This window comes from Myodes glareolus, chromosome 16 (genome assembly GCF_982192425.1).
Source record: "Myodes glareolus chromosome 16, mMyoGla1.1, whole genome shotgun sequence".
Taxonomy (NCBI): Eukaryota; Metazoa; Chordata; class Mammalia; order Rodentia; family Cricetidae; genus Myodes; species Myodes glareolus.
This window is the reverse complement of record NC_142041.1, coordinates 8800733-8816014: the sequence shown is the minus strand read 5'-3', so window position 1 is coordinate 8816014 and position 15282 is coordinate 8800733. Positions and strand designations below refer to the sequence as shown.

The window sequence follows — 15282 nt, the reverse complement described above, 5'->3', positions numbered from 1 at the left end:
GGTGTTTTCTGGACTCTATCCTTTCTGCCGAGAGTGAACTTGTGTTGCTTCCCTTTGTATCCCTGTGGTCACAGCATGTGACACAGACAATTTCAGGGGACAAAGGATGATTTGGAGCCATGGTTTAAGGGCCTGTAATCTTCCCTGGTAGGGAATGCGCAGCAGAGTTCCCAGCAGTGCAAGTGAGAGCAGTGGTGGTTCCTACCATGCCAGATGGAGAAGCACAGCTCGCCAGCCGGAACCAGAGGCCAGCGTATACCCAACAAAGTCTCACCTTCAGGGATCACTTCCGTTAGGGGGACCCCACTCCCTAAAGATTTCCAGATTTCTAAAATGTAAGTCTCTAGTTGGAGAATGGGTATCGCAAACCTGGTCCCGAGGGGGCCATTTCAGACTCGAGTCATGACAGAGCCTGTTGCAAGGTTTAAGTTTTATGTTAATCTTAGGTCCACTCTCTTCCTGGAGCAAGCTCCAAAGACCACATTTCTTTGAACAAGCATGAAAAACGTTCTGAAGGGTCAGATAGTATACACTTCAGGCCTGTGCACCATATGGCGTCTGTAGCACCTGCAGAACCTTATGTAACACAAAGCCGGTCACAAACCATATGTAACTGAAAGGGCGTGGCTGTATGCCAATAAAACTTTATTGACAGAAGCAGGTGGTTGGCCTACACATTGTTTTGCTAACCCTGCTCTAGAATTCTGGCATTAACGTTTATTTCCTGAGTAACTCCACATCCTCATTAAAACAAAAATGTGTTAATTCATTTAACTTGATCATTTATCCAGCATTGCACTGTTTTATAACAGAGGGATTTTCAAAATATCCAGACTTCCACAGAACCAGTAGCAAAATCTAGCAATTTCTTTTTTCCCCCTTCAGTTTATATATCCACTCAGCTAAAACAAATCTAATACGTTAGCTAAATGACAGCCATGTGTTTTTCCTTAGACAGCCCCAAAGTCCTTACACACCATGCCACAGTGTGTTCTGAGAACACACCCTCTCTCAGCAACTTTTGAAGAGAGACACTAAGATTCTGACATTTCTGTTGGGTCAGAGGGTGGTGTATAGATGGTTTTGGTTTACAACGATTTGACTCATGATTCTTTGGCTCTATAACAGGGTGAAAGTATGCCCATAAATCATCATATTTTTCACTTTCAGCACAGCATTCAATAAATTATCTGAGATGTCCAACACCTTGTTATAAATAGGATTTGTGTTAAACGATTTTGACCATCTGTAGATTAACATAGGTGTTCTGAGAACATTAAACCCAGGCTGAGTTAAGCTATGATGTTTTGTAGGTCAGGTGTACCAAATGCGTTTTGCCTTGTGATAGTTTCAACTTACGCGTGATGGGCTTATTGGTCTGTAACCCCACCATAAATCAAGAACCTTCTGTAGAAGAGACTGAGGTGGCGTGTGGAGTATGGCCTCCTGCCTTCTGTCAGCTCTCCCAGCCGTGTTTCTTGAACTTCTCTGCGCTCGTAGTGGACTAGTGCCTGAGAGGTGCTGGCAGAGAGGCGCCCAGAAACAAATGCGGCTCTCTTGTACGCGGCCCTGTTACAGGAAGATACAGATGAAACAACAGCAGACAAAAAAAAAAAAGAATCTTTACATTTATTAAATAAAGCAGGACAATATCAAGAAAGAAGAGAAAGTGTTGGAAACCACAGAAGTTATTTTAAGGGAAATGGCTGAGAAACAGTAGTTTAGACTCGTCGAGGGGGGGGCACTGCTTTCTGATTGGAGCTTTAGACTCACCAAGGGGGAGGACTTCTTTCTGATTGGAGTTTTAGATTCACGGGGGGGCGGGGAGGAAGAGTACTGCTTTCTAATTGGAGCTTTAGACTCACTGATACTCACCGCTATCTGGTTGGAATAGTGTCTTAGGACAAGATGCTTAAAGATCTGAGGAGTTGAAGAGCGACAGTTAAAACAGACAACTACAGCTGAAATACAGTGGTAGAAAAACTGAAGCAGAAAGGACTGAAGAGAACAGGGAATTAGGAATCTGAGGAGCAGAAGGGCTGGGCAGGGCAAAGCGGCCCTGGGAGGCAAGCTGCATAGCAGGTATGGAAAACAGTGGATCCCAGTTAGAGCCGGAAGGTCGAGGGACCGAAAAGGAATGTCTAGAATAATAAAGGAGCGTCAGCAGCCTTTGCGGTTTGCATAGGTCTTCTCTAGGTCCTTTGACTACGTTAGAGTCGTTGGCTTGGTGTTTTGTGTGGGACTCCTGACAGTGGGAGTGGGGTGTGCCGCTGACTCTTTTGCTTGCTCTTGGGACCCTTTCCTCCTGCTGGGCTGCCTCATCTAGCCTTGGTATGGGGGTTGTGTTGGTCTTAGTGTATCTTCTTGTGCCGTGTTTGGATGATGTCCCTGAAGGCCTGCTCTTTTCTGGGGTTGGGGTGGCTGCGGTGAATCTGGGGGAGCGGGGAAGTGAGGGGCTGGGTGGAGTGGAGTGAGGGAAAATGCAGTCAGGATTGTATGCAGCCTGTCTTGTACTTGTATGAGACAGGAAGAAGTAATGAGACAGGAAGAAGTAAACTTTTTTTTTTTTTAAAGAAAAGGATACACATTATGTTATGGGAAACTTGGGCAGTTTTCTTAAAATGGTTGCATTCATAAAGTGAATGTGTTTCTTAAAATGGGTGGCTCAGTGCTTGTTCACAATCATGCCGACCTATATTCTATCCACAGCACCCATGTAAAAAGCCAGGAATTGTGATGCACACTTACAACCTCACTGCTGGGGAAGTAGAAACACGTGAATCCCAGGAGACTGCTGGCCAGCCAATCTAGCTGAGTTAATTGGTAAGTTCAAGGTCCCAGCGAAAGCCTCTCAAAAACAAACAAACACCCCGCTGTGGATATCCCCTGAGAATGCCACCTGAAGCTGACCTGTGGCCTCTATATGTAGGCACACACACATGCATGTATTTCTGTATGCATGGGCACCCTCACAAAGATGCATATGCACACCCCTAAGCCTACACAACAAAGTGGAAGGGCAGAAACTGGGGGGGACGTTGAAGCTTTGTAAGAAACATGCAGTTTAAATGTGGTGCGGATTGAAACGTGGCTTGGTGGAGAGCAGATGATATGATTTTGCTGAGGACCGCGCTGGTCCTGACGCATCGTGTGGCCCTTGGAGCGGCACATGCGCGGTGACTCTTGTTTGATTGCGTCATCATGTCTTGTTCTCTCTTTTCATTAAACTGCATGTAGGTTTCTTTGTGCTTGGAATGCCGGCACTCAGGAGGCTGAGGCAGGAGGATTGCCATGATTCGGAAGCCTGTACTACCAGGTAAGACCATTTTTCGCCACCCTCCAAAGTGTGTCGGGGTAATTGGATATATGTATACACTTCGAAGTGACCGTTGTAATGAAGCTAATTCATATGTCTGTTAATTTATATGTCTGTTGTCTCTGTTGCCATCATGGGTGTGCATGCATGTGTGTGCGTGTGTGTGTGCTATACAGTGACTCTTCCATGAAAGCGGTTCCACTCCTAAGGGTTCCTATTTATACTCCATTATTGGTTGTGGATCCTATCCTTACGTCCCCAGCGCCGTGACTGCAAATGTGTTCCCCATGCCTGTCCTTTCATGCGGTGGTGACCACCTTTGTGTGGAGTGTGTTTTACCACCCGAGTCATCCACCCAGCTCCAATGCTTACTTTTCCTGTAGTACTGGAGAGTACCGACAGATCCTCAGGCTGGACAAGTCCACCACTGAGTGATACTCATAGCCAAGGGGGACACATTCAAACTATGCAAGTCAGTGACTGCCCATGACCTGTGAAGAAGGTTCAAATCCTTTGGCAAGATTTACAAAGTCTCACACATGCATACTCCATCCATAAAACATGCCATTTACTTACAAATGAAGTCCTGAGTGAATCTGTTTTATTGATGTGAGCATAGTCATGATAAATGTAGCCATGTCTAAGACCCAGAGGAATGGCAAGGCCGTCCTCTTGGCCAGTGTTACCGAGTGTGCAGAGAGTATCAACTACAGCTTCCTCCTCAGGAATGACTGGAACCTGAGACTACTCTGACTTACGTGGCTGGCAGGATACAGACCTCACATGTGACACTGAGGTACTGTGGGACTTGTCATCTGTTTAACTGCTTGGGATAGAGTGATGAGAGGCCAGGCTGTGGGTCCTCTGTCCTGGTTCGAGTCTTCCTGATTCTTGCCATTCCTTCGGGCACGTGATTTAACGTCTAGGGAGTTCTGTGTTGACCTGTAAGGGGTCACTGTGAACTTACCTCATGGGCTGTGGGAGGTGTGTGTGACACAGCACAGGGCCTCCATGGCTTTTCCCTTCTGTGTCCAGTTGAAGAAGATTTTCAGGGTGTCTTTCCTATGCCTTCTTCCTCTGTACTTCCTGTCTTCCCTTCCATGATCCACACTTTCTTTGTAACCCTTGCTGGTTGTCAGCTAGTGAGTTCTGCTGGTCTGGAGGGGGATCACAGGTTTCCACGACATTCCAAGTGTTCCCAAATAGCTCAGTAATGGTAGGAGAAAGGAAGGAAGGGAAGATGGATGCATGAGGTAGAAGTAGAATGTAGCTAATCGGACTTGACCATGGGAAGGATGTTCTGATTGACCGTGAGGGTGGTGGGACCCCGGCAGGCCCTAGCAGGATGTGTACCTCTCTAGGAATACATTCTGTAGTTTCACAGGCTTCGGAGTAGGGTTTACTTTTACTGATTATGAAGCAGTGTTTGTTTTCCTGCCGCGGGTCTACCTCAAAGAACAGCAGCAGAGAACGAGGCTGCATTTCTGACCAGCAGGACCACTGCTGTCAGCTGAACGCACACAACTGCAAAACTGGGCCTGCTCCCTGGTGTGCTGGCTCGGAGCAGTCTTCAGAAGTAATGGGGTCTGTTTACCCAGCTTCTCTGCAAACCTGCCACAGAGCAGTTAGCCCTCCTTCTGTGAGGAGCTGCCTCCAGCTGAGCCAGCTGACACCGGGATTGGTGTGACGTGAGCTCAGACAGCGATTTGGCTCCTTTTAGAGCATGGTCAGGCTTCTGGAGTCCCGGGGCTCCCACCGCTCATAGCCAGCGGCAGAGCCCAGCTGTCTGTAACCCTGTGGGGACTTCACTGTGTTTACTGGATGGTCATAGGGTAATCTCTTCCAACTCACAGAACAGGCTGCATGCTTACCTCATCTGTTGTCCAATGACCTCATCCACCTAAAATGTAACAAGTATGAGCCAGGAACAGAGCCAGCCAGAATCTCTCTGGAGCCCCAGTAGTGGCTGGGCGGGTTCTCCTGGACTCAGGAAATCAGCAGAGAGCTGTCCACTTAGTAATCATTCCCAGCCCAGAGCCGCTCCCAGCCAAGCCGTGTATTTTCCGTGGAGTGGAGTTGGGAGGTGCCTGTGTGGAGATGTGTGTGCCCGCACCCGGAAGTTGTTTATCTCAGGCGATGTGTATTGCTTCTCGGTTTTAAGAAGGGCCACCAACTACAAGCTGGCAAAGCTGCTGGCCCCACATCCTTAGCTAGGCATGCCCGAGATGGTGACATACAAAACAGGATGGGAAACACACCTTGCAGGGAGGCGAAAGGCATGTGGTCTTCTCACTTGGCGGTAGAAGCATGACTAGATATTGTTCTACTGTTTATCACTCTTTTTGAATTATATTTGCTCTCCCCTTCCAAAAATATTGCATGCAGTGAAGGGGAATATAAAATAAATTACCTTTGCCATAGGCTGCTGGGTTTATTAGACCTCTCAAGCTCTTCACAACGTAAAGGGCAGGGTGACCTACAGTCGACTTCTCTTTCCAAGGAGCTCCTGGATTGGATTCTCCTCTCTTTCTCTCTCTCTCTCTCTCTCTCTCTCTCTCTCTCTCTCTCTCTCTCTCTGTGTGTGTGTGTGTGTATGTGAAAGGACCTCTGTTACTTGTGCATGTAATGGCTTAACTCTTTGAGTTACTCAGAGCTCTGTATTCTCTTCCTGGTTTCTCTTAAAATGGCATTTAATTTTGTTTGCAAGGGCCGGGGACTCGGCTCAGTAGCAGAGGATTTGACTAGCTTGCTCAACGTCTTGGCTTCCATCCCTAGTGTGGTGAAGAAAATCGAACAAGCACATAAAGTAATTGAACTTTGTCGAAGCATAACTAGCCATTAAAAGTTGTTATCTAGCTATGGTATGGCATACAATACAATATTTTTTTCCCTTTCTTTGCTTGTGATCGAACCAGGGCCTCAAGAGTGTCAGGCAAGTGCTTACCCATGAGCCACCTTCCCGGTCATCCACCCCAGCTGAAGATCTGCCCCCTGGTTAGTGCTACCCATAAGCCACCTTCCCGGTCATCCACCCCAGCTGAAGATCTGCCCCCTGGTTAGTGCTACCCATAAGCCACCTTCCCGGTCATCCACCCCAGCTGAAGATCTGCCCCCTGGTTAGTGCTACCCATAAGCCACCTTGCCGGTCATTCACCCCAGCTGAAGATCTGCCCCCTGGTTAGTGCTACCCATGAGCCACCTTGCCGGTCATTCACCCCAGCTGAAGATCTGCCCCCTGGTTTTACATTTTTAGGTAGCTGATTTATGTTACCCATGTCATGTCCATTTGAAAAAGCAAACACATGCGAAAACAAGGCCAGGAAGTAAAAATGAAAAAAGCAACACAGAAGTTAAACAGCCCCAGAGGTCAGCAGTGTATTTGGATAAGCTCTTTACAGCAAAAGGGCGCTTGAGGGTGGAGGAATGCTGGCCATTTTAAAGAGCAATTGTTAGTAAACTCACGGCCATCCCGCTGACTAGTGGAGATCAATTAGCAATATGGAATCCTGCAATTTTTATTTTATTTTATTTTTTAATGCTGGAGAAAACCAGTTTTAGGCTGATATCTATCTATTGGAGAGTCTGGAGGGCTTGGGAGGCAACGACTTGGCTCTAATGAGCAGAAGAGCAAGGGTCGGTATTTCCATGGTGTTTGCAGTTGACTCCTGGGCACGCACTTGACATATTCTTTCTTGTTAGCAAGCTCTGAGCAACAGTGGAGAATAGCCAAACGTTTCGCCAAAATCTGGGTTCCGGGCACGTCTTCCCGAAGGCAGACCAATACCCCTGTGAGCAAACTGCCTCCCAGCCTGTCCAGAGTCACCTCTGCTTCTGGCAAATGGCTTCTCAGAGCAAGGTAAGTAAGCACCGTGGAGAACAGGAGGCTGTATGTTTAAACAATTACGAGCCTGTGCGCCTCAGCCTCCTGCTGCAGTGTCCCAGCAAGATGGCGTAATATGTGCACTTTACATATCAATAGCGGAGGAGGCTGTTTCCAGATGGCGGTACCTAGTTCAAAGCCACCTTTTTATGCAGAAGGAAGACTGTGTGACCTCCCTCCAAGTAAATGTGTTTGGTATGCCCTGGGAATGAATGCTTAAAAAAATGGTCCTGTGCTATATTTCATGTCCAGTCCAGCGTGTGGTGTGTGCACAGCTGTTCTGGGCTGGCATGTGGTAGCATATTAAAAGGAAGATTACCATTTCCAATTTTTCTCCCTTCTGAAAGCTTGATATGCATATATGAAACTTGTGGAAAAAAATAGGCATAATGAGACAGGGAAGCCGAGTCTCAAGGCACTAGCCGGCACACATCTGGAGTTTCAGCATTCTACAGATAGTTACTTATTCCCAGGAGCCGCTGCCGGAGTGGGAATGGTAGCCCGGTATCCATGGTGAGCATCCCTATCTCACTGTGCCAGGTGTGCGTGTGTGTTGTTTCTTGGAAAGGCTGTCCTCTAAGGGGGTGGGGAGGAGGGAGGACAGAAGAGGAGAGAGAGGGAACAAACAGAGGGAGGTAATTGGGCGACACCTCATCCATGGAGCCCGCGCAGGCGTCCGAGAAAGGCGGCGTGTTGGGAGGGCCAGAGCAGTCGGATGATGCACGCGGAGCCTTCTTGCTGCCTGCCAAATGCAGGCTTGTTTCTATGGGTACAAGGCCAGGGAAGAGAAACCCTGGGGTCGGAAGAGACCTGTGGAAAATAACACCGGGCAGACTAGGCCCCGCTGCTTTGATAGTAGGCTTGGACTGCGAATCTGAATTCAAGCTGTGTGTGCCCCCTCTGGTTAAGAAGCAGGAAATGTTTCAAACCCCACAGTCCTTGATTTAGAAGGCTTCAAGGGGTAGTAAGGACTCTCTTTTATTTTTATTTATTTTTGGCAGTCTTACTATGTAGCCCAGGCTGGACTTGAACTCTCCCTGTTCCCCTCAGGTCTCTGCTTCAACCTCCCGAGTGACCCCCTCCCGCCCCACCACACACCTCCGTTAAGCGCTATCGCTTGGATGGTGTGAATGACTGAGGTTTATATTCCCCTTGACAGACAGCAAGAGGGAGGGGCTGGGACCTGTCTAGGGACCTGCCTCCCGGAGGACGGAAATAGAGCGAGTCTGGGAAGTTCTCTAAGGAAGATAGTCTGTTTCAGTGTCTTAGATTCAGAGGGTGAGTGGATTTTGATTTAAGTTTTAAATTCTTACTTTTTTTTTTTTTTGCCGCAAGACCACGAGGAGGTTCCAGATGCCTCGTGTAAAACAATGCCCCACCGGGAGGGGAAGTGTGGGGTCCGGCTGGAGGCCGCCCTTGGAAGAGCAGCTGCCGCTATTGTGCCTGCCAAGCGCTGCCTATTAGGAGCGCGCCCAACTCCTGTTTCTTTCTCTTCAACCAGATGTGACCAAGCAGGAGTTTGTCAATTCGGGAGTTGGGGGGGGGAGGGTAGAGCCCAGATGGTGGGAACCAGGAAGTGGGGAGGCAGGGGGAGTCTTCGGAAGGCCCCCTGCTCTTCCTCTTCAGCTTCCGCTTCCTGCTTCTCCAGCTCATCTGTAGTCCCTCTGCTCAGCTCTCTGCAGCTGAGGCGGAGGCGGGGAAAGGGGTGCCCGAGAGGTGTGACCTGCAAGCTCAAATCTGGGCTGATAAAGGGCACAGGGTGGTGCCCTGATTGGAGAGGTGACTACGGAAAGACAAAGGGCCTTGGCGACCCGCAGACTGGAGGGCAGGAGAGCGAGAAACAAAAGAGCCCCAGTTGCTGGGACCAGGCAAGACCCAGATGATGCAACAGGAGGATGTGGGCTGGAAAAGGCAGAGGCTTCACCCAGCCGCACCTGGCCAAGGCTTCATCAATTCCCTGCTGGCAGGGCTTAGACGTCAACCCCAGAGCCACGTTGCTTCTAGTTAATTAAGACCGTGTGTTTACCTGTTTGCCATTTAAGAAACTGTGACTTCATACACTCTTAATCTCTCTTCCCTCATGGTAGAGGACCTTGGAGGCATAAACAAAAACAGCCTTCCAGACAAGCTGCCCCCTGATAGGACAGCCAAGGGCCAAGTCTGAGGAAGAGGTGGCAGAGCAGCACCCATTACAGAGACTATTCCTGTCCTCAGTGCAAGGGACAGGTCCAGGGTCCATCAGTAGTACCCTCTGATGGCTTTTTCTTGTCCATCTCATGGAGGTAGTCTTCTGAGGCGCACAAGAATGCTTCCACACCTATTTCTGTGGCTGTGCTTTCCCAAATACACAGTGAATGAAAGAAAGAAAGAGAAAGAAAGGAAGGAAGGAAAAAAGGAAGGAAGGAAGGAAAAAAGAAAAGGAAGGACATGCCGGCCCCTAGGTATGGTAGAGGAGAAAGTTTGGTGTAGATTAAAGGGAGAACTTAGCCAGAGGCAGACACAGCTATCTGGTCCAGGGTGGTCTTGATCCTGACCATGTGAGGAGATGGGGTGGGGGAGAAGCAAGAGGAGAGAGGGGAATGGGGTACAGCATTCAGGAGGCCAAAGGTACAACAGGAGCAGAAAATCAAAATGGTTGCATTATACAGGGAAGGGCAACCTAACCCTGGGCTGGAGAGTTTAGGGTCCGAGGGTGGGGTATGCCAGCCATGAGGGCCCTAGAACAGGGAGGGTCTGAGGGTGGCCAGAAAGAAGAGAAAGGGAGTAGAGGATGGGGCCAGGGCAAGACACAGCTTCTAGGTTCAGTCCTAGTGGCCTCCTGTCTCCAGCTAGCCCTACCTCCCAGCCCTTTAATGTACCTCTCAATAATGTCAACATCTGATTTCGTCAGGCAGCCAGTTCCTCAGCTGGGCCAGACTCCTGTGGATGTGATTGCTTCCCCAAATCCCATCAGCTGGCAAACAAGCCCCCACTCTCGCGGCCTGTGGGGGACATTTCATATTCCTAACAAATACCACGTAGCAACTGATGAAGCCAAGAAGGCGGTTTTGGAAAGATGTTGACAGAAAGTGGAGGAAAGGAAGCAAGACCATTGTAAGGTGCATTGGTCCTCCACAGTCACGCACATCTGAGATAAAATCATCTGAGGAAGAGGAGTGAGCAGCCGGGGGCGGGGGGGGGGGAGGGCCCATCTGTCACCTGGATCCAGGTTGGTGACTAGCGGGCCCCAGTGATCCTGCTTTTTGCCTTCTCATAGCACGGCAGCTATCGGCAGCTATAGGCACACGTAGCCGTGGCCAGCTTTTTACATGGGTCCTGGGTGTCATGATATTTCATTTGTATTTTAATAAATAAAGCTTACCTAAAGTTCAGAGACTAAAACAGCAGCACTGGTCAGAGTTTTTGACCCGGCAGTGATGACACACATCTTTAATCCCAGTAGCTACACTAGTTCGCCATAGAAACTGAACGGTAGTGGGGCACACTTTTAATCCCAGTCCTAGAGAGGAATATAAGACAGGAAGAGACAGCTCTCATACACAGTCCCATTCCGAGATTCCTGGAGGCAGGATTGCCATTTCAGACTGAGGTCAAGGTAACAGCCAGTAGCTGTTTTGCTTTTCTGACCTTCAGGTTGAACCCCAATTTCAGTCTCTGGGTTTTTATTAATTGTACTACACCTGGGGGTCTGAATTAAGATTCATGTTTGCATAGCAAACTCTATTACCTACTCTCCAGCTTTGCGACTTAAAAGTAATAGTAACAAATGGTTTGCTGTGGCCACGAGGAAACATTCCATGGTGAAAGCTCTGCCTTGGCCTTTGGGGCTTGGCAGAGGAGAGGAGCAAGGGAGTGTGGATGCTGGTGCTGGTTGGGGCAGACAGCCTCAGTTTGAGGAGTAGAAAGGGGCTATAGTGTCTGCTTGTCTGTGGTCCAGGGTGTTTGGCCTCTAGGGCTCTCTCTGTAAGAGACCCTCTCTGCAAGCATTCAGACATTCCCTCAGCACGCTGTGTGTTTGAGAATGGGTTTGGCCCAGGACAAGATGACACATTTGTTGCCACCAGCTTTGTTTTTAACGTTACTGCCCCTCAGCCTTGGGGCTACCTCCCAGTGCTGTCTCCCTGCTCCCTCAGTAGGAAGAATGGAGGAGGTTTTAATGCGACAATCACTTATAAACCCTGTTACACTAGAACCTTTCCACTTCTGTCAAAGTCATATGTGCGCAAATTTAAGGAGTCAACCAAATGGCATGAAGTTTGTTAAGAAAATAGAGTCCTTTTTCCATCTCACCCCACTTAGAACCCATCACTCAGGGCTATGTTTTTATATTCTTTTTGTATGTACTTCTGTATTTCTATTTAATGGGGGTGAAACTGTGACTTTATTTTTTCATTTATTTATTTGTTTGAGGCAACTATCATACTTTTCTCCTTGTTTTGACACACCACCCACACAGAAACAGCTTAGGCGAGGAGCGACTTATTCTGTCCTGTGGTTTCAAGGGATATCAGTCTATCATGGCAAGGAAGGTGAGGCCTGAGAGGCTATCATGGCAAGGAAGGCGTGGCCTGAGAGGCTGTCATGGCAAGGAAGGTGTGGCCTGAGAGGCTGTGGGAACCTGTGGCAGATGCATTGTCCCTTTTGACCTCTTGAGCAACAGAGAGCTCCAGACCAACAGAGGTGGCCCCCACCTTCAAGGCTTGCTGCCAGCAACTAGTTGCCACTAGCTAGGTCACAGGTCACAGGTCACAGTGGTTTCACAGACTCTCCAAAACAGAACCGCCAGCTGGGACCAAGTGTTCTGACACATGAGCCTGTGAGGGACATTTTTCATTCAAAGCATAACAGACACTGTGCATGGGCTTTATACTGTGGAAGAAGGGCACGGAGTTTCCCGTTTACTTCCTTCCTTGACAATGAACATTTTCCCTCCCCCATCTTCCCAGTGTAGTCTGCAGTATAGTTTAGTTAGATCCCTATTCAGAGTTTGCTCTTCAAAACCAAGTCTTTCAGGGATTGTGATCTTCTGTGAGACTCATAGGAGTAGCTGGTAGCCACATGGTCTCTTCCGGGCTTGAAACAGGACCTATTGTAGCTGTAGAACTTTCTTCTTCTTCTCCTTCTCCTTCTCCTTCTTCTTCTTCCTCTTCCTCTCCTCCTCCTCCTCCTCCTCCTCCTCCTCCTCCTCCTCCTCCTCCTCATTCCTCCTTCTCCTCCTCCTCCTTCTTTTTTATTTTTTTTCCCAAGACAGGCTTTCACTGTGTAGCTCTGTCGTCCTGGAACTCACTTTGTAGACCAGGCAGGGCTCAAACTCACAAATATCTGCCTGCCTCTGCCTCCTGAGGATTAAAGGTGTGTGCCACCACCAGCTGACAGAATTACTTAATGCTTAATTTTAATTCTTTTACAGCTTAATTTAAAAAATTGACAGTTTATTAGAATGTTTGGAATACCTTTGTTATGTAAATCACCTTCCATTTGCAAATTTAAGGAAAGTTCTGTACAGCTGAAATCAAATTGAGAAGGCTGCTAAATGCAAAATGTACCCTGAAGCTCAAATACTTTATTTGAAAAAAGAATATGAAATATCTCAAGAATAACTTTTATACTAATACTATGTTAAAATAATATTTTGCATAATAGCGTGTTGACTGTGATGTGTTATAAAAATGAATCTGAGCTCAATTTTTAAGGTGACAGATCATTCAGAATTCCACCTGCTGTGTGTATTATGTTTCTGCAGGATGGGACTGCCCTGAATTGTGCTTGTTTTGTTTGGTCTTTCGGTTGCTATGCATTTATCAACCTCTGATTTCATGCCAGAGTTCTGGATCTCCTCTTGAGGTGGCATTCACAGCGGCCAGTCTGTCTCCTCTGCCCTTGAGAAGCTCTCTGCTGGCCTGGCAGCTGTCACACTGAGGTCCCTACGCTGATACCTTGGGAATCCCTTCCTTGCTCTACCGTGTTTGTTATCACCTTCTTCCTGGCTCTGTCTTCTTTCATCTTGAAATCCTTTGTTTAATGAAGCACCCTTTCTAGTAGGGACCTGAAGAACAGCTTGTGGGAGGCTAAGATTTTGCAGCCTCATGCGTCTAGGAGCTCCTTGCACGCCCTGACACAGCAGTTTGGGTAGGTGACTCCAGTATGGAAGCAATTATTCAGAGATCGGAAGGCACTGCCCCATTGTCTTATAGCTCCTTTGTGCCCTTGAGAAATCCTGCCACTTGGCTTGGATCTTTTGTGCATGAGCTAGCTTCTCCAGAAAGCGTCCTTTCTTGTTCCTCTGGTAGAATCTTCCTTATCTCGCCATTGCAGTTACTTTCATGACTCCGTGACTTGCTGTGGGTCACGACTTCCAGTTCTGGGAGATGCTTCTGACTCACACAGGGAGCGACTTCTGCTCCTTCATTTGGTTTTCAGTCTTCCTCTCGGGAAATCTTTACTATTTGGTCTGCCCTGGTCCTCTAGTCACCTTAGCTTTTTGATTTCCCACCCATGTCTTTTGCTCTCCAGTCTAAAACATTCTGTGAACCCCTCTCCTAACTCTTCCTCTCAGTTTATACCACTGTCCTTTTAATAAACCAAGACACCCCTCTTTTGTTCCTCAGCTGCTTTTCTCTTTGGTTGCACCCTGCTTTTGACACATGGGTCTTGTGTCACCTGTATCTCATCTTCAAGAACAATAGGGATTGTTTTAATATTTTTTTTTCTCTTTCTACCTCCACCCTCTGCTTTCTGTTTTAGGTTTCTTACTCTCTTTAGAAAGGAAGCAGTCCCGGGTTGTTTGGGCAGTTGTCTGCCAAGGGTGGATCAAGCTTCCTGGCAGGGTACCTGAGGGTAATTCCCAGGACAGCTGCTTTAGGTGCTTTCTCCAGAGCTGGTCAGATTTTCCAATAGAGACTCTGCCCATCCCCTGCCTGGAGGGTAGCAGCATCCTGGATGCCAGCATGCTGGGAACTGACTTGGGGAGAGAGCTTGGGAATTTCACTACACAGCACTCACCCTTGCCTGGTTCTTCCAGGCGCTCCAGGCAGTGGTTGGCTACCCCTGCCAGATAATCTATTTCTGCAACAGCGGAGTGCCCCACAACTCTGGGCCTGGGAAGAGAATTTTGTTGTTTATTATTATTATTTTTTAAATCAGGCTGTTGGTAAGCTTAACTGTATGATATATCTGATCACATGGTCACAGCTGATGCCACAGACACAGGGTCCACCCTGTACCCTCCCATGGCTGACACTTCTTGGTCTCTCTGTCTCTTTCTCTAGCTGTCCTTGTCTGTTGGAGGAGAGAGCCACTTGTTGGTTCCTGGCTGCTCAGAACCAAAATAATCGCACAGAAACCGTATTAGTTAAAACACTGCTTGGCCCATTAGCTCTAGCTTCTTATTTGCTAATTCCTACATCTTAATTTAACCCATCTCCCTTAATCTGTGCATCACCATAAGGTTGTGGCCTACCAGCAAAGTTTCAGCACATCTGTCTCCAGTGGCTCCATGGCTTCTCCCTTACTCTGTTCTTCTTTCTCCCAGCATTCAGTTTAGTTTTGTCCACCTACTTAAGTGCTACCCTATCAGGCCAAGGCAGTTTCTTTATTAACCTTAAAATGGTATTCATAGCATACAGAGGGGAATCCCACATCGCTTGTCTGTTTCTCTCCCATGCTCTCTCCTGAGAACCCCTTCATCTGACCTGGGTTTCTCACAGCCTGGCAGGGCAGAGTGGGATCCTCAATATAGTCCTACTTTTCATCCTGCCAACTCTCAATGGGTATGAAGCCAGTTGAGAACTATGCCCACAGAAGCCACAGTGTCACTTAGAGCACATTATGTTGGTCAGAGAAATCACATCCCCTCTCTTTCCTTGTCTCTCCAGATTTAAGGATGTGAAAAAGTAGACTCTTGTTCTTGATGAAAGGGGAGGCCCTTGTGAGTGATCACATGACTGTTGGGAGGTTCACTTCTGCAGAGTTCAATCTGCCTCACCTCCCAGGCCAAAATACACCTTTAGTGAGTATAGTGTATGTGTGTGTGTGTGTGTGTGTGTGTGTGTGTGTGTGTGTGTGTATGACATGATACTTGTATTGA

At 47.9% G+C, this 15282-nt stretch overlaps 1 protein-coding gene across 4 annotated transcripts in view; it reads left to right on the top strand.

Annotated features, from left to right (window-relative positions):
• LOC146891386 (uncharacterized) overlaps positions 1 to 15282 on the top strand; it is a 116535-nt gene that overhangs the window by 23551 nt on the left and 77702 nt on the right. Inside the window, exons 2-6 of one of the 4 annotated variants that reach the window (XR_014997250.2) lie at positions 2710 to 2823; positions 3238 to 3316; positions 6232 to 6310; positions 7016 to 8474; positions 10087 to 10366. Coding sequence is in view for 2 of the 4 variants with exons in the window: in XM_087897076.1 (XP_087753202.1) it covers positions 6000 to 6122; positions 6232 to 6310; positions 7016 to 7172 (359 nt within the window). In the remaining 2 variants the exon portion in view is untranslated. Of the gene's footprint in view, positions 1 to 2709; positions 2824 to 3237; positions 3317 to 5958; positions 6123 to 6231; positions 6311 to 7015; positions 8475 to 10086; positions 10367 to 15282 lie in introns of those variants that run through there. The other 3 variants (XM_087897077.1, XM_087897076.1, XR_015735079.1) reach the window with 3 other exon arrangements.